The 25,449-nt window shown below is 45.4% G+C and overlaps 1 protein-coding gene and 1 pseudogene across 1 annotated transcript; both read right to left on the reverse strand.

Moving 5' to 3' along the window:
- Nucleotides 1–1,006: 1,006 nt before the first annotated feature.
- On the reverse strand, nucleotides 1,007–12,820 carry LOC135989250 (potassium channel subfamily K member 16-like). Its single transcript, XM_065635959.1, has 5 exons — nucleotides 12,500–12,820; nucleotides 9,487–9,607; nucleotides 7,255–7,421; nucleotides 5,548–5,716; nucleotides 1,007–1,916 (listed from the first exon to the last, which is right to left on the reverse strand). The coding sequence occupies exons 1-5, from the start codon at nucleotides 12,692–12,694 to the stop codon at nucleotides 1,558–1,560; spliced, it is 1,011 nt and encodes a 336-aa protein (XP_065492031.1). The 5' UTR covers nucleotides 12,695–12,820; the 3' UTR covers nucleotides 1,007–1,557.
- A 10,461-nt stretch (nucleotides 12,821–23,281) lies between these two features.
- On the reverse strand, nucleotides 23,282–25,136 carry LOC135989085 (inositol 1,4,5-trisphosphate receptor-interacting protein-like 1; annotated as a pseudogene).
- Between the last annotated feature and the right edge of the window lie 313 nt (nucleotides 25,137–25,449).

Below are 25,449 nucleotides of genomic sequence, written 5' to 3' on the forward strand. Positions count from 1 at the left end.
GTTATGAATTCAACTTCAAGTCTGATTGCATCTTTATGGCCTGAAATTGCTTTATAGCTGTAATTTATTCTCCCTTTCATACAGGAATAGCTCTGGCAAGGGCTGGTCTTGCTGTAACAAACACCTGGAGGCTGAGCTGAGAAAAATTATTCACTGTCTGACAAAACAGGAACTTGAGGATATCATGAAATCCTGTCAAGCTGCGTGTTCAGCACCATCAAAGGGAGGCGCTTTGTGTACTGAACCTATAGACTGCCTTGGGTGGGTCCTGCTGATGTGAGTTCATTTGGGCAAGTTCATGGACTTTGAAGTACAGACACCCCACCTCTTGTTTGGGCAGCCTTTGGGCCACCAACTACTGGAAGAGGGATTGCACTCCAGTGCAGGAAGATGGCAGAGCTGCCTCATTATTATGTTATTTGGAGGCATAGGCCAGTAGGCATGGTCAGAGACAGAATATGGGACTAGACTGACTTCTAGTGTAACCATATACACCCATGGGACTTTTCACCACCATGACTGTGTCCACCTCAGCTGCTTTGCCAGCACTTCAGGCCAGGGTTTTTGTGCACTATTGACACACACACACACAAGGCACTTGATGTGTAGATCGAACCTTTAAAGTGCAGGGTCTTCATCCCCGGGATGGCCTGCATGCCAGGAGGTACAGCTGAAACTCAGTGCCCAGATTTGACATCCTTTTTTTACCTGGTTGAAGGTAAGGCTGCACTGTTTAGACAACACCAGCACTTGGAAAGCTACCTTAGCACAGAACAATAGAATTGTTTTTAAATGACCTTATAGCTCCCGTGGAATACAAACACAGTAGCAAGGCTCCGATGCAGTGAGGACTCCTCCATTCAAACCAGTCTCTGTTCTTATAAAATGTTTATAGAATAAAATTATTATAAAATTTGAATTATAGACATGGGTTTATCTGTTCTTTATAAACACCATCAGAAAGTTTTTTCAAAGCCACAGAGATAAAAGGTAAAATTGCCTTTATTCATCTTAGTATAAAACAGGAAGAGGTAGAATTAATAATTTCTAACACTGCTAACCTTTTTCTAACCCTGTTCATTAGATGCTTCTCTGAACTGAGCCCAGGTCTTGTCCTTTAAACCTGTCTTTCACATCACAAACGCTTATCCAATATGATGGCTCAAATCAGGCATCTGTTAAGTTATATACCCTTATTTCTTCTTCTAAAGGTGCTATGCGATGCCTCAGAAAAGCTTGTGCATATCAGTTCCTGGAAGACAGATGATTTCTTGCAAGCAGAAAAACCCGTATAGAACAAGCAAGATCTACCATGCCCCTCATCTGCATTTTTGTGGAAGCACCTTAAAAACACCTTGCAAAACAGGTGCACTTCTCAGGTTGTTAGCACAACCTAGCTGCAAATTGAGGAGGAAATTTCTTACTATTAATATTTGGTCTTTGTGTAACTCTAAGTCTTGAGTTCTGATAGGTCCTGTCTCAGGAAACAGTACGAGAAATTTTATTCCCATGGGAATTTCTTTAGAACAATTCGCTAACAACTCTCCAATGAAGAATTCAATTCTCATATGTTATGGCAATAGTTTTGCTACAAGAAAAAACTCTTTTTTCATTTTTTGTGTGTTCAGAATCTGCTGCTAATGACTCCGTTTTCTCTGCATCCCCTCCAGCACATGGTGGTAGTAGTTCTTCTTCTGGAATAAATTGAGCAGGCCAGCATCTTCTTCGTTGGCTTACTTCATTGTCCTTACTCACCTTTCCAATTTGATGGAGATCCTTGACGATTATTTTTTCAGTATCTTCTAGTACCATCGTCAATAAATTAAATAAGAGAGCAATCCAGGCAAGGCCAAAAAGAATCCAAATGGCTACCAGCGTTCTGTAGTACCTAAAGTAATTCCTACCGGGCTGTTTACCTGTAGATAAGGAGTAGGAAAGAAGAAGAAAATTAACAAGTTCAAATTGTTTTGCCTGTGTAAAGTGGGCCAGCCTAATGGATTCATCAATGTATTCTATGATGAGTACTTTAAAGTTATGTTTTCATTGTAATGGAGTCTCTAACCTCCCCAGCATTAGGTTAAGGACGGGCAAGTCTCTTGTTGTGGCAGTAAACTGATATATGCTAGCACAAACATGCTGGACTGTCAAAAAGGTATAATGGGATTGAGGTGAACTACAAGCAGACCAGGATATTTTTTGTCCTCTTATGACATACCAATCCCAATTCAACCTCCCCATGTACAGGTAAATGCAATGATGTGGGAAGTAGTGTAAAATTGGATTATATTATCTTGAAAATATTCCCAAACTCCCAAAGCACAGTGGGCCACTATAACCACATGACTATTACCATCTAGGTTATTGTAATTCTGAGTATTTCTATAAAGTGTCATTATAACCTAGCAAATATTTGCTTTGAATTGTAGGTACCCTTGATCATGCAAAGAAAGCAGCTGCAATTTCTACTTCAATTCTGAATGGCTTCCGGATCTTCCTCCATTGAAAAACTAGGTGACTGAAAAGAACTCACTGACACAGGCCAAGAGCACAACTTTCGGTGTTGGAAACCAGTGGACCGAAGCTTATTTCATGCAGTCCAAACCTCTTAGCATCAGCTGGCATCGCACACCCGCTTTTCTGCATGGGTCATTTTGTTTGTTCCTTCGGACGTCAGCTATCCACCACCAACATACAGGGAGCATTTGCTCCTACTGCACTTAGTTCCACACAACATTATCATCATAATACAGCTGATATGGCCCTGGAATCTGCACAAAAATTTGGTGATGTTGCTTCTTAAATGCTATAAGTCGCTGTCAGGGGTGAGTCCACATAGTAGATACCACAGCAATATGCATGGACAAGGAGATACCACAAACCTTGTGGATCATTTCCCATTGTGAAGCTGCCCAGAAGAAGCCAGGATACCAGCAACTCTTTTCAAATCCTGCAGTTCTCTGCACTACATAGATCGATGTGCAGGATTTTTGTACTTCATCACAAAAGAGCTCTGGAAATGGGTCAGGAGTAGGCTGGTTCGTCCTTCTGGGTAGATATCCAACAGCTATTCCTTTTTCTTCTGCTGGGGTTGAGTTGACAGAGAGGATGCCAGCCTTGCTAAAAAGCATCTCCTTTTGTGCTATTATATGAAGTTCATGATGTGGGGTTAGCAAAGCAACTAGTAATATCTTTGAGAAATGTTAACTCGAAACTGGACTGCAGCAGGGCATAAATTCGGTTCACAGCCCAAGAGGAGTTTCACCCTAGAAGGATCACCTATGTGTACGTGTATTATAAACAGTTAAATCCAGACTCTGATATCTTCCTAGGTTGTCTCCCTACACAAAACAGGCTTTATCTCATCCTTGTAGTACAACAGCTACAAACAAGTTTTGAATTACTAAAATGCAAATAAACTCAAGATTATTCTTTTCCACTTGGCCAGTGCAAATCCATTTGCCATCTGTAATCAATTCTAAATCCATAATACTCAGAACAATCATTGATTCTGCTTGTTTCATTGTGAAGGTGTGAGGCATTACATTTATCATCATTTCATTACCGCTGTTAAGGGCCAATTGAGATAAATATTGCAGGGAAAAATATTTCAGATCAAGTTAATTGATCCTAATGAAGATGAAATCACAGATCGAGGAGGCTTGCCTAATTGTTAGTTTTTAACCATATTCGTAAAATATTATGGCTGCAGAGGGGGAAAGTGCTATGGAGACAGTGGTTTTCAGGCTGTGACTTGCTATCATTGTTGTAAAACAGACTTGCAATTTGGACAAGGGAAGAGAATGTATCAGTCTCATGTCCACTTTTTTTCCTGTATGGCACCAGCTACTCTCCACCTTCCTGTATTTTATGTCACTGAAGTTCGAGGTGCTCAGTATTGCACAGACCAAGGTTATCAGTCCTACAGACCGTTAGGAAAGAAATGCCTGTGCCCTATTGTTCTCCACTGCAATGACAAAGATTGGCCCAGACTGGAGAAAATGGTGAGCAAAGAGGCCGCTGTTGTGTGATACAGATTCCTTGCTGATGCCTGAGTTCTGTGTCATGTTCATAGCAATACTGCTTAACTGCTGCTGGAGACAAAGCATCTTTCTCTGGATTATATGAAAAGGGGATTTTCAGGGGACTCTTGTTTCCTATGCTTTGTAGCAAGAGGGAGCAGTTAGCTGGCTGGGGTCACTTGAGGAAATGTCAACTGATTGCCACTGCATGAATTAACCATCAGCTAGGTTACAAGATCATTACGATAACTAAACTCATGCAAACAAGCAAGATGTCTACTGAATCGTGAGAGCGCTACCAGCAGCTTTAGCAGACTCAGAGAAATTAAGGTCAGCAGGGAATTTCAGACTGTCTGGAAAAGCCTGTGGGCTCCCTCTGGCACAATCCTCAGCCTGATGTAAGAAATCTTTCAAAAATACAAGGTTGCCAGCCAGTCTCCAAGGCCCCTCTTGCATCTCTGCAAGGCTTGAGAGCCTAGGGTTTATTGTGTGGTGGATGTCTGTCCATCAGAAAGGGATGTTGGGCTTCCAGGTTGTCTGTAAGGACAGCACCGGTGCTCAAGTATTAGCTTCAGAGCTTCCTTCTCATATCCCCACTGAAGAGAAGTTCAGGCTGGCAAGATGCTAGCAGGACAGGTTGTTCTAGAGAAATATTTGATTCTCCATGGAGTCCAGGTGTTTGAATACTTCATTAGTGTAGACACTAATTCGACTTCTGGTGACTATTTTGGAGTTCCTCTAGAAGCTTATTCTATGAAGAGTGTATTTTGGGCAGCAGATCCACAGAAGTGTTTTGAGAAGCACTCCAGCACACTGGAGTGCAGCTTGAACAGTTCATTTTCAGGGGAAATCCTAAGAAGGTCTGTTTTCCAGTGATATATATGTTTAAGCCCCACTTCTCATAGAGTGAGTGGATTTCCCCACTTACCCATGCCTGGTATTTCCACCTCTCACTCTGTTGTGTTAAATCATGTCTTCTGAAAAATGACCACTTACTTCTTTATTCTGCACTTTGAAACATAGGTCTTAGGTGTCTAAATCAGGGGATACATGCCTTATTTTTTATGACTGTAGCTAACTGTCCCCTTTTGGTATATGCAAAATTCTTAGGCTCCTTGAATTCTCCCTCTACACTTCCCTTTCCCTCCCCAAAATACATGGCTTCTTTGCACCCAAAAGCACCACATTTCACTATATTGAGATAATTTTGTGCTTTTGTCAGCACATGCAATCCCAGAGAAGTGAGTATTTCCCCCAGAACAGTATAAGACAAAGACTAGTCAAAGAATCATAGAATCATTTTAGTTGGAAGAGATCTTCAAGATCATCAAGCCCAACCATTAACCTAACTCTGGCACTAAGCCATGTCCCTAAGAACCTCATCTATATGTCTTTTAAACACCAAAGTCAAAGACTCAGACAGAAGATTCGTCTCTGCAGTACATAGGTGGCCTGTGCAGTCAACACAGGGCAATTACAGTCATAACCCTGGCATTTTGCTGTGTATCCTCTCTGAAATCAGCCTTACCTACTACATAATCTCCAAAGCCAATGGTGCTGAGGGTGATAAATGCAAAGTAAATTCCTTCGCTGTAGGACCAGCCCTCTGTTATCTGGAAGAAGAGTGATGGCAAGCACAGAAAAACTAGGATCCCCATTACCAGGAAGAACAAAAGGGTCAGAAATTTGATCTTCTTCTGAAAAAGAAAGAAACCAATTCAGTTATAATCATGATTTGATGTACTAGCAGGCCATATATACTGATGTCTATTAAAACTGAGTGTCTATCTAGGAATACATACTAGGACCACAGGAACTGAAGGATTTATATTGAGTGCTCTTCCCTTAAAAGTACCTTAGCCTTGCTCTGGAGCAGGGGGAAACCATGTATTGTGGGTGTTGCATGTCAACAGTAGCCCTCGCAGATGTAGTCTTTTATCTGATTGTATCAGCCTCCACTGACCATGAGTGCAGGAGGAATTCTTATCCAATGACTTTTACTGGAGACAGACTATTTCCACTTTTCACCAGACAACTTCACTTTTAGCTTTTAGGTATTCAGGTGCGGCACTCAAAGAACATTCAAATTTGCCTGGGAAAACAGACTTTAAAAAAAAATATTAACACCGTTTTTGAGAGTACTATCTCCAAGAGTGTAGATTATTGACTTTATTTCTCATTGCATCAGTGCCACAACTTGGCTTCTACCCAGTGGATACCTTGCTAGAAGAAGACCTTTAACAAATGAGCTCCTGATGAAAAATTGCCTGGGCAGTGACTTTTGAATTACCTTACTTCCCAGCAGTCATGAAGGAGCCTTGACTAGAGAAAAAGACTTGCTATATATTAAGATTTACCAGCTAGACATGCATACAGATGCAGACAATTTTATAAGTTCAGATTGACTGGAAATTAATGGCAACTGTTGGATAATTTGAAAGGGGTTGTCTGTAGCACTCATATCTTTTTCTGAAAGAGAATTACAGTAGGAGACATGGAAAAGCTATTCTCACTTCCTCAGTAGTGGTGAGAGAAGGGGAGGAGTTGAAAATAACTTGGGGCATAGCCAGGCAAGACACATCCTGTCTCTTGCCCTTTACAGGTGCCTCCTCACCCTTCAGCAACTGGGCTCAAATGGACAACTTCAACCTGATGTTTCCTTTCTGTCAAAGTCAAGGGAGGAGAGGGATTAAAGGACTGCATAGTGAATGAGGAGGGCTGACACGCTAGGTATTGAGTCAGTACCCATTGAAACCCCTACAACTTACCTACTTTTTACAGCTTTTTACAGCACACCTGCTTTTTACAGCTTTTTACAGCTCACCTGCTTTTTACAGCTTTTTACAGCTTATCTGCTTTTCACTGCCTCAAGATGAGATGCTTAATCATGTCTCTCTTTACTGTTTATAAAGGGTGATAGGTACTTCCCTAGAGTGTAAGCTCCTGAGATACATGTCAGGAGAAGCAGGATGAGGTGCCCACTCTCTCCATTGATTTCTGAAGGGGATTGGATATTTGACATTTAGATGGGTAGACAAACTGTATCCCTTTTCCTGAATATCTCCTCTATGATTGCCTTGTCTGTTTAGTTCTGCAAGTGAAGAACGTCTCTTTCTCTCACTTAGCACAATGTCCAACACAGCACGAGAACAATTATAATAGAGGAAAATGCCAGAATACATTTTGAGAAAAAAAAGAAATGAGCATATAACTGTGCCTAAGTAAAACAAATTACCTTTCTCATTCCTTTCTCGTACAGGAATTTCCCCAGCTTTTTACACAGCAGTGAGAGCATCTTACCAACACGGTGCAGAAAAACAATATTCAGAGGGATTCCGAACAGTGCAAAAAAGACACAGAAGATCTGACCCCCAACAGTTTTAGGATGCAGCGTGCCATAGCCTATGAGAAAAGATGGGTCAGAGAAGATATTCCGGAGAACTGGAGCAGTCCAGGATCACATTCGCACCTACCCCAACCTGGCCTGCCTTTGACCCCAAAAGATGTGGCTAGCACTTCTCAGTCCACATTCCCTTTTTTTTTTTTTTTTCTCTGAAAATGGCAGTAAGAAGATGAAGTGATTCACCCCACATGTTCTGGGTGATGCAGAGTACACTGTGTGCTCCCAGCCCAGCCCTAGTGGGAAGGAAAGCACAATCTAAAAGCAGTTATGGGAAACATGCACTGTCCTGTGACAAATACATAAAAAGACAGAAACCAGAAGTCTGGGGACCTGGAAGACATCAAGGCTGGAGTCCCAGGCTGTTTGCCATGTCAGAAACACATATAGCCATTACGAGCTTCTTGTTGATCTGCCTGTGTGTTAGTGACCTCCCTGGCCAAATGCCAGTACGTTGATATGTCCAGATACTGGCTCCAGGCCTGCAGGCAGTGCAGTGTGCATTAGAATAGATGGTGTTAATTAGTCCAGGCCTTACTGGTGTCTGATTTATTCATGCCAGAGTGATATCTGTCTCAAAGCCCTACTAAAAGAGGATTTATCTAAGTAGTGGAAGGACGACTGCAGAACTCCAAACATGTCCTTTAATGGACTGGAGACTTTGTTCCTCTTAGACCCTGTGAGGTACATCCCTGAGTGCAAGAGCCCTGTACTTTGTGTATGTCCTTACTCTATCAGTGACCTTGAGAAAAGGCACTTTCCCGAGCACAGTTCATCTCAAGGCATCCATTACTTGGAAAATGTAATGTTTTCTTTGGGAAAAAGACAAATAAAACAACCAAGTGATTTATTGCCTACTAGGCCCCCAAGTGCTTGAGCTGTCTAAGGCTCCCTGTCACAGAAATATTGTATTTTCATGACTAAACCTGGTGAAGATGAGTGGAAGTACCTGATTTACCTTCACAACAGACTTTTGTGGTGAAGGTGCAGAGAAAAGAAGTTGCACTTTTCCTGGGACAGCCTGTCTGCCTCACTAGGGAAACAAATCTGAGGGAAAGCAACCAATTTGTTTTGCAGAGAAATGCTAAAATGAGAAAATACAATAATACATATGGTGGCAAGAAATAGATCAGCTGGTAGCAGGGTGCTGACAAACCAGAAGCTTTATTGATACGTGAATGTTGTAACCATGGAACATTTGTCATTGATGTGATGGGTCAGGAGCCTTTCTTCTAAAGCAGAGGGTCTCTGCATGGGTTCATGCAACATCTACACATCTGCCATGATGCTGGGACACCACTGGGGCCCTTGTGACATGTCACACTCAACAGATCAGTGGAGCAGCTATGCCTGAGGTATAGTGGGAGTGAGGCCTCAGCTTCACTCTGCAAAAAAATAGATTTGACTTTCACTGCCTAAGACTGCAAAGCAAGAGCCAAGAGTGGATTTTATGCTTAAATTTGGCAGGTCTGTGCTTTTTGGAATGCATATTTGGGAGAAAAGGAGAGACAGGCAGAGCCAGGCAGCCCATGAAAAGGTCAGGACAACTTGAAGTAGCAGTGTGAAAGTCTAGGCATTTGCCTTGCCCTCTTCCCATTTTTTTTCCTCCAGCACATTACTAATTCAATATGTGCACTAACAGCTCAGCAGAGATTGTTGAGACAGTGTCCATGCCCCAGCAGAGTTCACTTCTTTCCTACCATTCTTTTATGCTTTACAACAGTCTTGGATTTAAAGTCTATTTGACCCTAGAATAAAGACCAGGAAAGCGAAGTTTATCTCCCACCACAAATGGCAGCAGAGCAAACATTTTAACAGATGGCTCAAACAGAAGAAACAAGTGGGAAATCACAAGAAAGGACACTTGTATTTCACAAACCAAAATAATGCACAAAGAGCTGTGCAGTGGTGAGGTCCCAGGACCAAGTCCCTTGCCACTTACCATGAATGACAATGACAGGCTGGAGTTTCTATCCTTGAAAGTATTGTCTGTTCAGGTCCTCATAACCAGACATAATAAGCATCACACACACAGAAACACACATGTATGGAAAGCATTAGACCTACCTATTGTGGAGACAACCGTGCCTGCAAAGAAGAAGGAGTCACTGAAATCCCAGTTGCTGTCTTCAATCTGTGATTCATTTCCTACAGGGTATACTCCATTCTGAATGGCTTCAGTCAGGTTCTGGGGGGGAAGCAAAGTTTGGTATCAGCATGGCTGCTTTACTCAAGTGCTTGTTGCAATAGCATTACAGTTTTAGCCAACTACTGCTCCTGTGCTGGTTTGACTGAAATTGAGTGAATTTTTTTCATGCAGTTAGAAACTTTGCTTTTTTGTAGCTAGCGTGGTTGTTGTTTAGATTTAGTTTGAGAATAATAAGATAACACCGTGGGACAGTATTAATGTTTTTCTTGAACTAACTTCCCAGTGGTTTTGAGTTGGAATGAAGAACATGTAAGAACATTGTTATCTTAGCCATTGTCTGGGAGACCAATGTCTTTCTGGTTTTTCTATATGCAGGTATGAGGCACCTGGGAAAGGAGGCATGGATGGGATAGAACTTGACTGACACCAGCCTAATCAATGAGAATATTCCATGCCATTAGCATCATGCTTCATATTTAATGGGATTTTTCTGGCTGGGGACACCCATTCCAGTTCTGCTCTGTTTTAGCTGAGTTCCATTTGGGAGTTCCTTCAGTTTGGCCTTTTGCTGTCCCGCCATTTGGCACTTGGCCTCTAGGCTTTTTCTGCCTTTTTGTTCCCTCTCTGGGATGGGTTGTTTGGGACCAGAGTGCTCTCTTCCTGGGACTGGCTGCTCAGTGCAGAAGGAGTTTGTGAGGAATTGCATTGAGGATATATATATATATATGTATTTTTAATAGAATAGTAGTAGTAGTAGTAGATTAGTATTATTATATTATTTTATTAAACTGTTTTTATCTCGGTCCATCAGTTTCCCCCTTCCAATTCTCTCCCTTATTTGGGGGCAGAGAGGGGGAAATGAGCAAGTGGCTGTCATGGATTGCTAGATTGCTAGCTGGCGTTAAACCACAACAGCTCCTTTCCTGTGAATACCGCTCAGCTGTCCTCAGTGATACTCTGAGACTATTCACACCTTTACGCCCAAGGCTGGGTAGCAGCCAGCCAGTGTTTTTGAGTGTTAGTCTTTTGCCCTGTTTATGCTTACTGCTGTAGTGGGTGTTAGCACTTGTTTCCTTCAGCATGAGCAAGGACTGTGATCTTTTAGGCTAAGTACTTTGGAAAAAATGATTCTATAGATGACTAGGATGTAGCAGAGCAAGACAGGCCACTAGCTTAAGCGATGGGGTGGCTGGTTGCTGCTTTTGAGCTTGCCCTTGAAATGGCAGTGGTGGATCCAGGATCTAATCACCCACCTGTATGCAGGTGCTCTGAGCAGTGACTCTGATCCCTCCCAGGAGGGTATCAGTGAGTTATAGCACAGTACATGTGACATACACAGGGAATTTCATTTTAAGGCTGTATTCTGATTAGTGTCACAGATTTAAATTCAGAGAAAGTCCATTGATTTGCAAAGCATTACACTTGGTGCAACCACAATCAGAATTCAGCCCGATATACCCACTCCTTTCCAAACTGCATGCGTGAACACACATGCACATATTTGCAGTGTGGCCTTTGAGATGAGTAGAGATGAACATCTGTCAGAGATGGTTTGTTTTGAGTTGAGACTGCCCTGCCACAGGGGGTTTGACTAGATGTTTCTCCTAAGCCCTTCCAGCCCTATTGTCTATTGTAGAATAGAATATCAGGTTGGAAGGGACCACAAGAATCATCTAGTATCTGATAGATCATCTGCTCTATCGTGTTATGCGTTTTTCTGACTCTTCCTTTCTTCCTTGCTTTTAATTCTAAGTGCTGCGAATTTTTTTGAACTTGAAAAAATAATAATTAACAACAACAGAAACAACAAAAAATATGGTATCCAGCTGTCCCTGCCTTTAGCAAACAGACAATATTGCATCAGGCATCCAGAAAGCAATCTGGTTTGTAGTGAAACAGCCTCGATAAAATCCAGATCTGAGTCCTGCCAAAGTCAAGACACAAGCTGGAATAAACTACACCAGAAAAGTCTTCCCCACTTCCTCCCTCACTGTCTTTTTGCTGGTCTCCCAGAAAACAAAGGCTAACAGAAATCATTGCTCAGCCCTTGCACAAAGATTTCATTGTCTTGAAAATTTCCTCCTTCTTTTTTTTTTTTTTTTCTCCTCCCCTACCTGCAAAAAAAATCCAAGGTGAAGAGAGTGGATGCATATGGCGGCTGGATCACTGGTTGTGTTATTAGAAATACCAGTTCTTCCTCTTCTTATCTTGTGATCTGGCCTGTTAAGAGCTCCATTAATTTCCCACGCAAAAACGTTTACAGGAAGGCTTTTTGAACTCCCCAGTTTCTTCTGCGTTGTAGCAGACAGAGGTAGGAAATACCAAAGATGAGGAGACAACTGTGCTCATTCTGAGTTTCCTGTCCTGTGACCAGCAACACCTTTCCCTTGGCCAGGCTACCTGTTTCACTTCTGCAGCATCTTCAAAAAGTAAACCCTGACTATGACACCCTTCTTTCAGTGATTTGAACTTCTTTTCTCTTTTTTTTTTTTCTTTTTTTTCCATCCAACAGATTGTTTCGGACCTTGCCATATTGTTCCTTTGTGCTACCTGTAATACTACCTTAAGTGGTAACCATGCCCATCTATTTCAGACAGCCACATTTTTCTTGCCATGCCACCCATTGTAGGTGAGCACAGCCCCACTGAAATCCAAATCAACAAGAAGCAAAACCCCAAAGAACTGGGACATCATGGGATGAGGACTGTTAATAGCTAACACATAAGGTTTTGTCAAGCTACACAAGCTGTATTTACCATAAGTGCGAGCTGTCTGCTCAGACCAGAGAGGACTTGGGGTTTGCTAAAATCACCCAAATGACCACATCAGGAGGAAAGCAGTGAAAGTTATCTGTGTAGCAAGGCTGAGTAGGAAACAACAACTGATGGGGAAACAGGAGGGAGAAGGGGCTTCCTCAGGGCTGGCACTTACCTTCATAAACTGTTCTATCTCTGCTATCGTGAGGTGGGTGAAGTTCTGCAGAAAAGCCTCCTTCATCTGGGCAGCTGCTATTTTCTCCTGCTTCTCAGCAGTCCTCTCCAGTGCCTGGAACACGGCTGCACCCACCAGCAGGTAGACGAAGTAGCCCACCGCCAGCAAACTTGTCTGCAGCTTGCCAGTGCACATGGCCTTTGGTGGGACACGGCAAGGGATGGGGAGTGAAAGGTGGCGATTGGTAAATCCCTTGCACTCCTGGGAAGCCTCCCCCAGGCAGGCGGAGCCCTCCCAGCTCTGGTTTCTGCTGGGATCCTGTGCTGACAGGGACAGCGAGCTGTCAAATACATTCATGGGGAAGTTGGGAAAAAAAAATCAACCAACAAACAAACCCAACCCCCTCAAAAAAAAAACTTTCCACTCTCTGGGCTGCATGCTGTTTAGGGATTTCCTCTTGTCTGTGAAACTCTGCCTTGCTGAGTTCTCAGGAAAAGTGCGTCAGGATGTGAGGAGCTGGCAGGTGGCCATCTCCTGCTCAAGAGGCTCTGGGGACAGGTGAGGATAGCCTGAAAAGGGCCCACAGGGGATCTTGCTTGGAAAAAAACATTATTTTTCCTCCTCTGCCTCCTGCTAACAACAAGAACTGGACTCCAGAGCAAGCCCCGATAACCCCAGAAGCCTCTTCTTGCCCTGAGTTCAGTGGTGGCTTCAGGGAAATGCAGCCGGTCTGCTCTTCTGGGCTTCACTTGTCTGCTTGCATTGCAGGGCAGGGACAAGAAGCCCTGCATGGCCACAACAGCTCACAGCAAAACCTTGACATAGGGGCAAACAGCTGCAGGTTGCATTTGTACCAGGCCTGGACAGGTTCTTCTGCCAACATTTCGTATGATGTGTATCCAAGAGAGGACATTACAGTGTGGCTGTGTGCACAGTTAGATGGATAAAAAAGCAGTTATGCCATCAGATTGATAGAATCATGGAATAATAGGATCATTTAGGTTAGAAAAGACATTTAACAACATTGAGTACACCTGAAAACCTAACACTGCCAACACAACTAAAGCATATCCCTAAGCACCATGTCTATACATCTTTTAAATGCTTCCAGGGATTGTGACAACCACTTCCTTGGGTAGCCTGTTCTAACATTTGATAACCCTTTCAATGTAGAAATTTTTCCTAATATCCAATCTAAACCTCCCCTGGCCCAACCTGAAGTGATTTCCTCTTCCAGATCCCTCTGTAGAGCCTTTCTACCCTTGAGCAGATCAGCACTCTCACCCAACTTGGTGCTGTCTGGAAACTTACTGAGCATGCACTCGATCCCCTCGTCCACATCATTGATAAAGACTATAAAGATATTCAGAGGTTAGTGGTTAATGGGTTGTACTTTGCTTAGTGTAGTGGAGTACCACAGGGGTCTGTCCTGAGGTCTGTCCTGGTAAACATCTTTATCAGTGACCTAGAGGAAGTGATGGATTGTACTGTCATCAAGTTTGCAGGTAACAGGAAATTGAGAGGAGCAGGTGATGTGTTTGCAGGCAGGGCTGTCACCTACTAAGGCTGGCAGAATGGGCTAACAGGAACTGTATGAAATTCAACAAGGACTAACACAAAGTCATGCCCCTGGGAAAGAGGAACACTTTGCAAAGATACAGGCTGAGGACTGATTAATTGGGAATCAGCTCTTGGGAAAAGAAACTAAGGGTCTGAGAGGTTGTGCAATTTCCATCCTTGGAGATTTTCTAACACCCATCAGGACAACACCCTGAGCAATCTTGTCTGACCCCAGAGCTGATGCTGCTTTGAGCAAGAGGTTGAAACAGAAATGTGAGATCTCTTCCTACCTGACTTATTCTGTGACCCTGTGGTGTCATGAAAGATGCAGCACATACAAGACAAACAACTGATCAGGCCCAGCCAGTATGGGTTTATGAAAGGTGGGTCCTGCTTGAACAACCTGATTTCCTTCTGTGACAAGGCGATCCAGTTAGTGGATGAGGCAAAGTCTGTGGATGTTGTATACCTAGATGTCAGTAAAGCCTGTGACACTGTTTCCCACATCATTCTCCTGGAGAAGCTGGCAACTCATAGCTTGGACAGGAGTACTCTTTGCTGGGTAAAGAACTGGATGGATGGCTGGGCCTAAAGAGCTGTGGTGAATGGGGTCAAATTCAGTTGACAGTCGGTCACGAGTGGTGTTCCCCAAAGGCTCAGTATTGGGGCCAGTTCATTTAATATCTTCATCAATGATCTGAACAAGGGGACTGAGTGCATCCTCAGTAAGTTCACAGACAACACCAAGTTGGGCAGGTGTGTTTATCTGCTTGAGGGTAGGAAGGCTCTAGAGAGGGACCTGGGCTGGCTGGATTGATGGGCTGAGGCCAACTGTATGATGTTCAACAAAGCCAAGTGCTGGGTCCTGCGCTTGTGTCATAACAACCCCATGCAACACTACAGGCTTGGGCAAGAGTGGCTGGAAAGCTGCCTGGCAGAAAGGGGTCTGGGGGTGCTGGTCAAAGACTGGCTGAATATGAGTCAGCAGTGTGCCCAGGTTGCCACGAAGGCCAACAGCATCCTGGCTTGTATCAGCAATACGGTGGCCAGCAGAACAAGGGAAGCGATCATTCCCCTGTACTCGACACAGTTGAGACCACACCTTGAATTCTGGGGCTAGCTGGGGCTGTTCAGCCTGGAGAACAGGAGGCTGAGGGGAGACCCTCTCACTCTCTACAACTTCCTGAAATAAGGTTGTAGCATGGAGGGTGTTGGTCTCTTCTCCCAGGTAGCAAGTGACAGGAAGAGAGGAAATGGCCTCAAGTCGTGCCAAGGAAGGTTCAGATTGGATATTAGGAAAGATTTATTCCTGGAAAGGGTTGTCAGGCATTAGAACAGGCTGCCCAGGGCAATGGTGGAGTCACCATCCCTGGAGAGGTTTAAAAGACATGTAGATAAGGTTCTTAAGGGATATGGTTTAGTGCCAGAGTTGGGTTAATGGTTGGACTCCATGAGCTTGATGGTCTCTTCCAACCAAAACAACTCTATGATTCTATGATTCTAAAACTTCATTTTAGAGAAGTCCCATTGGAATCCGTGCACAGATGCTTTGTTTGTTGGGACCAGAGACTGGATCCAAGCAAAATCCCCATGAATGTTAGAGGCATGTCAGTCTGCACACCATTTAGGATCCAACCTGTAGGTTTCGAGGTTCTTTTACCATTTTTAGAGCATACCAAGTGGTTGGCACAGTGTTGTCATCTGACATGGTTCACCGGCCCCATCTAGGATAGTTTGTTTTTTTCATAGCAGCTCATATGCTGCTCTGATTGAGATTTTTGAGCAAAACAGTACTGATAACACATTAATGTTCTAGTTTTTGCTGAACAGTGTTTGCAAACCATCAAGGCTTTCTCTGTTTCCCACTCTGCCCCCCTAGTGAAAAGATTGAGGGGTGCACAATACGTTGGGAGGGTACACAACCAGGCAGGGTCTCTGAACTAACCAAAGAGATATTCCATGTAACATCATACTCAGCAACAAAAGTGAAAAAAAGAGACTTTAGGGGGATTAACCATCTTTTTCTTGGGAACTGGCTGGGTATTGATCTGTCCACGGGAAGTGGAGAGTGATTGCTTTTGCATCACTTGTTTTGTTTTCTTCCCTGTACTACTTCTTATCCTTTACTTATTAAAAAATTTCCTTGTCTATTTGTCTGTTTTATCTTGATCACCAAGTTTTCTTGTACTTATTCTTCCTTTCCTTTTCTCCTGTCCCACTGGGGATAGGGGAAAGAATTGAGCAAGAGACTGTGTGGTGCTTATCTGCCCACGAGGATTAGCCCACAACACATGCCTTGCCTGTTTCTCAGTGGCAGGAATGGTAGATGACCCCAAGGGTCTGAAATGTCTTAATGAATGCCTCGGCTCTATTTTTTTCTGACATGACCAGATGATTAGTATAGAAGAGAGCTTGCAGACAGTCACTAATGCTTCTGATTCTGAGTCTGCCTAGATTGGTTCCTTAATCATTCCCTGGAGAGTTTCCCATGCACCTCTTGGCTCCTAGAGATCTCCACTCAGTGGCTGAAAAACCTCTGTGCTTTTCCAAGGGTCTGATGACTTATCCGTCTCCCCGCAAGCATGAACATACCAAGAGACCTGCTTAAAAGCACATACTCATTGGTTTCGGCTTGGACTATGACTACTCCCTCGTTCCTCATTGCATTTGTCAGTACTTCTTAGTTAGGTCCTGGCTTCTATGAAGTATTGATATATCTCCTATGTGGTGAGCACACAGCTGTGCTTTCACGTCCCCAACAACCTAGGAGACCTCCGATGGACTTTAATAGTGCCTCTGTGTGCTGTTTATATCCCTTGAGACTCTTTATATGGGGATCCTCAGACCAGGGTCCCCCAGATGGCCTGTGGTGCCTGGTTTAAAAATGATGAGGTGTTCATAATTTCCTGTGTTCCAAAGAATATTATGTAAGATAGACTTAGCTTTTCATGAAGAAATGCTTGATCGTATCACTGTATGTTATCTACAGTAATGTAAGGTCTACTAATTTCAAAAGGATGGTTAGCATGCATTGGGAACTCACTTATGCAAGTATCAGAGCTTCTTCCCGTCAGCTTCAATGAGAATTTGACTGCCATTGAGAAGAATTTGTAGGGTGGGAGGGCAAAGCCCTTGAATGAATATAATGACTTTGGAACACATAGCAGGCAGACGTTGATCTTGGCTGTACCATGGACACTCTTAACAACTTTCTTGACCTTAGATTTTCCAGCATTTTCATTTGCTTTGTGCAAAATTTCTTTGTTATTTCAGCAGATGCTCTACTTTAATAATGAGAAAACACTGAAGCAAATCAGCCTTTGAAGAATCATTTAAAATGCACCACTTGTTCTGCTTTTCAAACCTTTGTGTTTCAACTGAGTTTGAAAATACAAGAAAAGGCAGAGACTCTGGGATGAGCTTTGCAGAACTGGTGTAAACAAGAAGTGGCATATGGCTTCACTCTGTCAAGTGCAGGTTGGCCTTTCACATATAAATCTGTTTTACCTCAGAGGAAAACAGGAAAACTATGAAGGAAGGTAAGTGGCTTTGCCAGCCCTCACAAGTTTAAAGATTTTCTTTAAAGTTACTTGAAAGGAGTTTGTAGAAACAGGATGCGTCATGTTTCCTTTCACTTCTTCTGAAGCTACAGCATGCTGAATGTGTGTTTCTTCCTCAGATTTAATCTATATAAATAATGGCACCTATGGCTTCACCCTTTTCTGGCACCTTTTCACACCTTTTCTCCCAGCTCTGTGAGACAAGATAAATCCATTTGCATATACGAATGCAGCATTTGCTTGTGTGCACAGCAGGTATGAAGATAATACAGGTGGATTATCTCTTCAATACGTCTGAGGGGAAAATTAATGGAAAAAACATGAAACTTGTAGAAGATGGTGAGAATTTTAACATTGACTTCATTGCTGTGGTTTGATCAGGGTGGGTAAGGTGCCAAGAAACCTCACCTTTCTCATGCTGTGTGTATATACTAAGCTGGGTTTCCCTCTAGCCTCACCTCCAAGACAGCAGGTTTGCTGTTTGTGCATGCATTTCAAGAAGACTCTGACTGCCAGGAAGCATTCAAAAGATTCATGACCTTTGTTTTCCTCCAGCTCTGGAACAGGGAATACACATAATCATTTTTCAGTCTGTCTCTTCATACCTGCCCTCAAATCTTTAACAACCACTACAGGTTGTTCCAACATAAGTGTTCCATCACACACCATCTTGTTCATACTTGGGTTGACACTTGCAGAGGGAAAGAGAGATAGAAAGTACAGTATATGTTCACTACTGAGATCTTCACAAATAAGTTGCTTTGGGAAAGAAAGCAATGGGAAACCCATATTCACATAGGGTCACAGTGACGAGGCAGAATGATTTCAAGCTAGGAAGTCAATCTGCAGATGAGAGTCCTGTCCTGAGATGTCCAGGAGGGGCTGTGGGGATGAGGCCAGGCTGAGGACAGGCTGGAATGTTGGCCCACTGGTGAGCCTAGCTCGTTGAGGCCCATGGCCAGGCTGGGAAAGGCTGGGGGAAGCTGGGAACTGACAGCCTGAAGCATCTCTGGGACAGGAACTGACAGCCCTGGTTTGGGATGGAAGGGGAACCTGGGCCGTGGACAGGGTGGAGGAAAGCCCTGTGGGGCTGGTCAGGGCCCTGGCAATAATGGAGGCGGCATGTCTGTTAAGGCAGTTGATTCTTTTTGTTCCTAAGCTAGCGGAGACCCATGACGCGGTTATGGGACCAGGAAAAGAGAAGTGATGCAGAGTTCTCGCACCTGCATTATTTACTCAGCCCATTGCAGGGAAACTCACGTAGTGAGATCCGGTGGTAATGGAGGGTAGGGAGCATTTCCTGTCTGTCACACGATGCGCTAGGACAGGGTTTTCTTAAGCCAAGTCCTGCTCTCGCTCCTTCCCCCTCCCACTATACCCACAGTTCAGCCATTCCCTTTTTCTACACATATCATTAGCTATCTTGCTGCATCCTTATGTGTTCTATGTCCTTAGGCAGATTATAGCCTGAAGTTAATTCCAGTTTAATGGAAAATGTTATCAGTTGCCATGGAAATGCCTTACCATGTGATTGTGATTGTACTTCCTGTTGTTTTTAGGGCTAAAATTGTTAGATGACTTTCATTTTTACACTTTCTTACTGTTCTCCTATAAATATCTGTTATTCATAACTGTGGTCAGAACATTCAGTCTTCTAACATGGGTCATTTTGGTTTTTTATGCTGTGATCTTATGACAGGCTATTAAACTCTTGTGCTAAAGCTTTCTTCAACAGAGATCCTCAGACTTCCTGGTTTGTTATTCAAGATCTGCAAAGCCAAATTCCTGTAGATAACTTTCCAATGTTGAGGAAATTGGCTGATTTCCATGAGTGAAGAAAATGCTGAAGCTGCTCACTTGCCTTTGCTAGCTGGCTGATTCTGAGATGAGAGCTCTAGTATGCAGAAGGTAAGGGCTGCTGTGCCAGGCAGCCCAGCATAGAAAACTGCCCAAGTGCTGAGTGACTCCTGGCCACAGTGTTGGCAACTGTAAACAGCACCTCCCTTTTTCTCAGTGATATATCTGCCATCACCAACTGGAGATCTGTGTTGGCTTTTTTTTTGTTCATCATATGCATTAGGGATTCAAGTAATGCAGTTTTGTACAAGCTCATCTCTGCTGTTGTCATCATCAAAGACTATCCCCATCATCAGCAGTGCCAACTCCAACAGTCTTTGGGCAATGCTTTCATCACTGGTAGCTACACCCAAAGGCCTCCAGGTCAAAGTAAACATCTGCACTATGAGGTCTTTCACCCACACAACAAGGTCCCCAAGACCATTTGATCCTCACTGTCACAATCAGAGTAACAGAGAATTTGATCTGGGAGAGACCTCTGCAGGTCTTTAGTCTAGCTCCCTAGTCAAAACAGGGCTAACACAAAAGTAAGGACATGTCATTCAGGGTTTTGTGCAGCTGAACTCTTAACGTTGCCAAAGAAAGAGATTCCCCACCTTCTCTGGCTACCTCTTCAAGGGTTTGCTTGCTCTCACGGCATACTTCCCTTGGAGCAATGTGTCACCATTGCATTACATTCTTTCACTATGCACCTCTGAGAAAAGACAGGCTCTGGGTAGTAGAAGACATCAACTAGATCTCCCTCAGCCTTCCTTTTTGGAAAGATGTGGTTTGGTGAAGTGTACGGATGTCATCCTGCTAGCTGTCCATAGAGCTGTGGCATCAGCTTGTCACCAAGCCAGGGCACCCACCTCTTGAAAACAACTGTCCCCAGAGCAATGTCTGCACACAGACGGGGACAATATAACCTCTGGGAACCTCTCTAGACATCACGCTGTCCTTAACCACCCCTGCACCTGGGCACACCTCTTGGCATGCTTATTCAGGGCCACTGACATGGCCTGCAGGCTCATAGGCAACTGTGGCCTGGCTGTTAATCAGTGAATAGTGCCAGGCATGAGTGAATCTGTGTACTGTCTGAAGCACATATTTCATTGTGAGCTTTTCTTACGGTTATAAGCTTGCAACATGAGCATCATCCCTTGTGCATTTGGACTCTTGGCATTTAGAGGCCCCCACAGTTGCATAGAAAACCAGACAAAAATCCTCATTCTTATGCAGCCTGCTCCTGGCAGCCCTGCTTCTTTGGCATCTTGGGACTCCCGGGAATTACTGCAGGTCTGTACTAATTCCTTTCTTGAGAGGAATCATGTCTCTGTAGTGTGACAGCCAAGGGACTTGGGGAAAAGTGAAAACTGACAGCAAGCTACCAGTGCTTCCAAGTAGGTTCTGCAGCATGCTCTTGGGCAAGAGACAGCAGCTGGCTGGGACACTGCCATGACCCAGGGGCTGTACAGTGGATGTTTAGTTGTGCCTGAACACAACCAGGTTGGAGATCCTGTATCGTATGGGTATATGTTCCAGTTATCCTCTGGGAGTGAGAAAACAGACTGGTCAAGAAAACTTTTTAATAATGTTGCTGTGACCAGAGTTGCCAGTGGCTCAGGAGTTTTACAGAATATTAAAAAAAAGAGGAAATACAATCCAGGATGCCACTTTTTGAGAAGAGACCGCAGAAAGGTAAGCAGGAATTGCCAAAGAGTCTGGAAAGCCTGGAGCCTCTTGGTATGGGAACCAGTTAATGTGATGAAAGTGCTTTGGCCTAGGTCACTGGCAAGCCTGACTTTGTGGTAACAATCTGTTGGGATGCAGAGGGCTAAGCAGGTTGCATTGTCTTTATGGTCTCAGTCAGTGCTTTTCATTCTTCTTCGTCCCCCAGATCATCAGCCTTGTCCTTGATCAAAAGAACTTGGCAAGATGAACCTGCTAGGTGAGCTTTTTCACTGGATCAAAAGCTCAGAGGTACACAGACAAGGCAAACAAAACCCCAAGAAATAAGAAACAGGTTCAAGAGGAGAGATCAGCAAACTGTCATTAACAGTAACTCAGACATTGCTCCTTGAAACTGGATAGATGCAAAGCACTCTTTAGTGCTTTAGAATATCATGGATGTATTTGAATGAAAAAAATATCACAGGAGATCTTCCTCAAGTAGTATTTCTCTTCTTGCCTTCATATACCAAAACCATAATGTGCTTTACCTCTGAACCAGCAAAGATGCACAGTAAATGCAGTGTAATGGTCATTGTGCGGCAAAACCAACTTTTTTGTGGGAGAGGTCGGGCTACAGAGTGAAAGCCACTGGTATGAAACATCCCAAGATAGCATCTCATCTGAATTTTAACTTCATTTCCTAAAAATCCATCATTAGCTAAGGAAAGTTCTAGTAGCTTTAGGCATCATGGAAGAACTGGCCATGTTCTGTCATCTACCTGAAAACGTGGAGAAGCCTAGGCTTCTGTAGCCCTCCGACATAGACAGGACAGCCCTCCGACTGATAGGACAGTTGTGGAAGAGCTTGCAAATATTCACCCCTATACCATCATTGGATTTCCACTGGATGTGTCCTAAACAGAGGTATGACTGCACCTCTTCTGCTACCCAGCTGCCATCAGGCCACTGCTTCTCATAAATGGACCACACAAGTGCATGTCTGAATTGGAGACATCCCAAAAGCTTTCTTTAACATTGCTTGGGTCTCCCTTGTTAAAGTGATGGGAAGCTGAGCTTGCAGGTCATGAGCAAGTCTGGTTCTCACAGAGGGGCCACAGCAGCCAGAACCCCATTCTGCAGTTGTGGCACTTGTTCCCTCTGCAAAGGGCTCCCTGCTTGGACAGAGTGACACCCACTTCACTGGGGTCACCCAGGGGCAATGCCGTTGGGCTCCCAGGACTTGCATATGGCTACCAAGGAAGCCACTCCAGTCTCCCTATGGGACAAAGGAACTGTGCGCAGCTATGGGGGGTGACAAATTATTCCCATTCCCCCAACAGAGAAGCACAGACCCAAAGAAGCCCGAGTTACAGAACCAGAGAAACCACAGCCCACTGCATCAGTTCTTCTGCAAAATGCTCTCTGACTCTGTGGCAGCTGGGCAGTCAGAACCCTATGCCCACAATTCCCACAAAAGTGATGCACACACAACACAGCATTTATTCAAACACAACTCTTATTGGCAACTTTGCACATGGTAAAGCTCCCAGAAGGAACAGTATGGACGGTGTTGAAAAGAGAGGGCAGTTGCTGTCCGGGTGGTAACAGAGTCCCTGTCACAAGCCTCCTCGCGATGGCCTCTTCAGCTGCGTGGTGTCACACTCCCCAGCATGTGCTTTTGCTGGGGAGGAAAGGCGCGGCACCAGTTCCCGCTGCCGACTGATCAGCGTGTTCCCCGTGTCCAGCGTGCTCGGTTCTGTGGCACCAGCTCCCCGGGGACTGTCTGGGGTGGGCAGAGTGTCCCCCAGACCCCAGAGGACACACAGAGGCACACGGAGCGGTGCCTCTCGCTTGGTCCCTGCCCCGCCAGAGCTCCCAGCAAGAGTATCTGGGCCAATGTGAAAACGCCACCGTGGCCGTGAGAGTGAGAGGGGAAAGCAGGGTGAAAATCCTCTTTGTCATCACCGGCTGCTGCGCTGGGGAGACCATCGAGAGGGGAACGCTGCCATTCCTGGCAGAGGGCTGCTGCGCAGGGTGTTCCCTTTCGTTTCTGTGCCCTGCATTCTCCCCTCTGCTTTTCTTCCTGGAAGACACGGTCGCCTGCCAGCAGCTGTGACCTCCACAAACACAGCTCTGTGCAGGAAGACCTCTTTCAGCGTCCACGGAGAAGCTTTGTATGAAGCCAAGTACGCAGCACCAGAAACTCAACCAGTGCGTTCTCTTGGGCGTTAGGATTCTGCGCCAGGTGCTGGAAGAGGTTGAGCGGTTCAGCCATTTGCAATTCAGGGGGCAAGATGATCTCCTCAGGCACGTTCTCATTGCCAATGAAGAGGTGGTTCAGGCATCTCTTCTTCAGGCAGCTCTGCAGGTACTGCAAGATGTCCTCCAGCCGCTCCAACAAAATATCCTCGCGCCAGTGTGACAGGGGCTTGGTGGTCAGCAGGTGCATCACAACTGTCTTCAAGGTATAGGTGGAAAAGCCTCTGCCCACCAGACTGCGGGTGCAGAGCTGCAGGCTTTTAAGGTGGAAGCTGTCAGGCTGCACTTGACCCTCAATATGCCTGAAAAACTTAATCTCTGCCACAGCATATTCTCCCTGGCCAAATTATGTTTGGAGTGTAGGCAGCCTCTGTACTCTGGCTGCTAAGGAAGATGTCCAAGTCACCTTCCTGCACCCCAAACATCATCTCAATTAAAAGCATTTCCTCCTGGCCTTTTGTCAACTGGAATATGCAGGAGCGGTCAGAGGGCCACACCATGAGGTCGTATATGGAAGACTGAGGTAAAAGGATCCATGCAGCTGTCACCAACCTCTGGAACCAGTGAGCAGTTTTCTGCACATCTAGGTAGAAGCCAGTGCAGAGAGTGTTGAGCAGGCTGGAGCCCTTATTCCTGGTCAACTCATCCTCGGCGTGGTGGAGAAAGCAATGCATCTGTCCTCCCGGCTGCCACATCAGGCAGGTACATACCAAGTCAACACGGATGCGAAAATTCCTGGCCACCATGTCTACTGTGGAAGCTGGCTCCAGGTGGAAGATATGCCCATGGGGGGGCTTCAGGGGCAAAAGCAGGCAGTAGGTAATGTCTCCTTCATGGGGACTCCAAACTTTGAAGGTGCTGCCCACCTCGATGGCATTTTCCAGCACTGGGAAGCTAGTATTTGACAACAACATCCTTAAGACAAGGATGAAGTCTTCCACCAGGTCCATCACAGCCTTGCGCTCTCTGTCCAGGTGCTGAACTCGCCTCTGTATGGGATCCTCAAAAAACCTTCCCAGGTAATTTGCATCACCATTCTCTTCTTTGTGTTCCTCCTCCTCCATGTCGCTGTCAGAGCTCTCCTCTTCTCTTTCTTGCTCAAGGCTCCGTCTCCTGATCCACCAGAGGAGCCCGAAGAGCAGGACCAGGACTCCAGCAACGGCCCAGAACTGCCAGTGCTGCAAGGCAGAGAGGAGCAGGGATGCCCAGGGAACGCTGCTCTGCTCCTGGCTCATCTCCTCTACCTCCTGCCACAGCCGAGTCATCTCCCGGTTCAGCATCTCTGCACGCTGCTCCATGCGCTCGCGCGTCTCCTCATCCAGCTCATCGCCAACTGGCTGCACGTTCAGGGTAAGAATTTGCCAAAGCACAAAGAAAATGTCCATGATAGCCATGGCCTGCAGGAGAAGGGAGAGAAGGGGCTCAGTGGGGCTGGGTGGGAGGGAGGGGGCTGACAGCAGGGGGAGCGGGGCTGGGGTCCGCAGGGAGCAGGGGCAGGTAGGAGCGGGGCCGAGGCAGCTGGGAGGCAGCAAGGGCTGCCCCAGCCCCGGCGGCGTCAGCTCCGTGCCCTGGCCAAGGTGCTCCCGTGAGCGGTCGGGCCCTCCATGCAGGGTGAGTACCCACCGCCGGGGGCCGCGTTTCTGCCCCGGCCCCCATCCAGCCCCGCCTCCCCCCGCCTGCGCACTCACCGCTGGCCCAGGCCGGACTGGGGCAGCGCTGCCGCTGGTGCCCCTTATATACCGCCCCATGGGGACTCGTCCCTTGTGATGTCACAGGCGCCAGAGCGCGTCACAGGCACGCCCGCCGGCCAGCCCTGCCCGTGCGCCCCACTCACAGCTGCCCCGGCGTCCCGGTGAAGGCTGGGCCAGAGTTCATGCTCTTCACGGGCCCTTGCGTGGCACTTCACGTTGGGTTTGTTGTCCTCTGCCTGCCCATGGCAATCTCATAATCATAGAACATCCTGGGATTGGAAGGTGCGCACAGGGACCATCTAGGCCAACCACTGACTCTGCACTGGGCAGGCTTCAAGATAAATCACACAATCATAGAATCATTTAAGTT

The sequence above is a fragment of the Caloenas nicobarica genome, chromosome 5 (genome assembly GCF_036013445.1).
Source record: "Caloenas nicobarica isolate bCalNic1 chromosome 5, bCalNic1.hap1, whole genome shotgun sequence".
Lineage (NCBI taxonomy): Eukaryota > Metazoa > Chordata > Aves > Columbiformes > Columbidae > Caloenas > Caloenas nicobarica.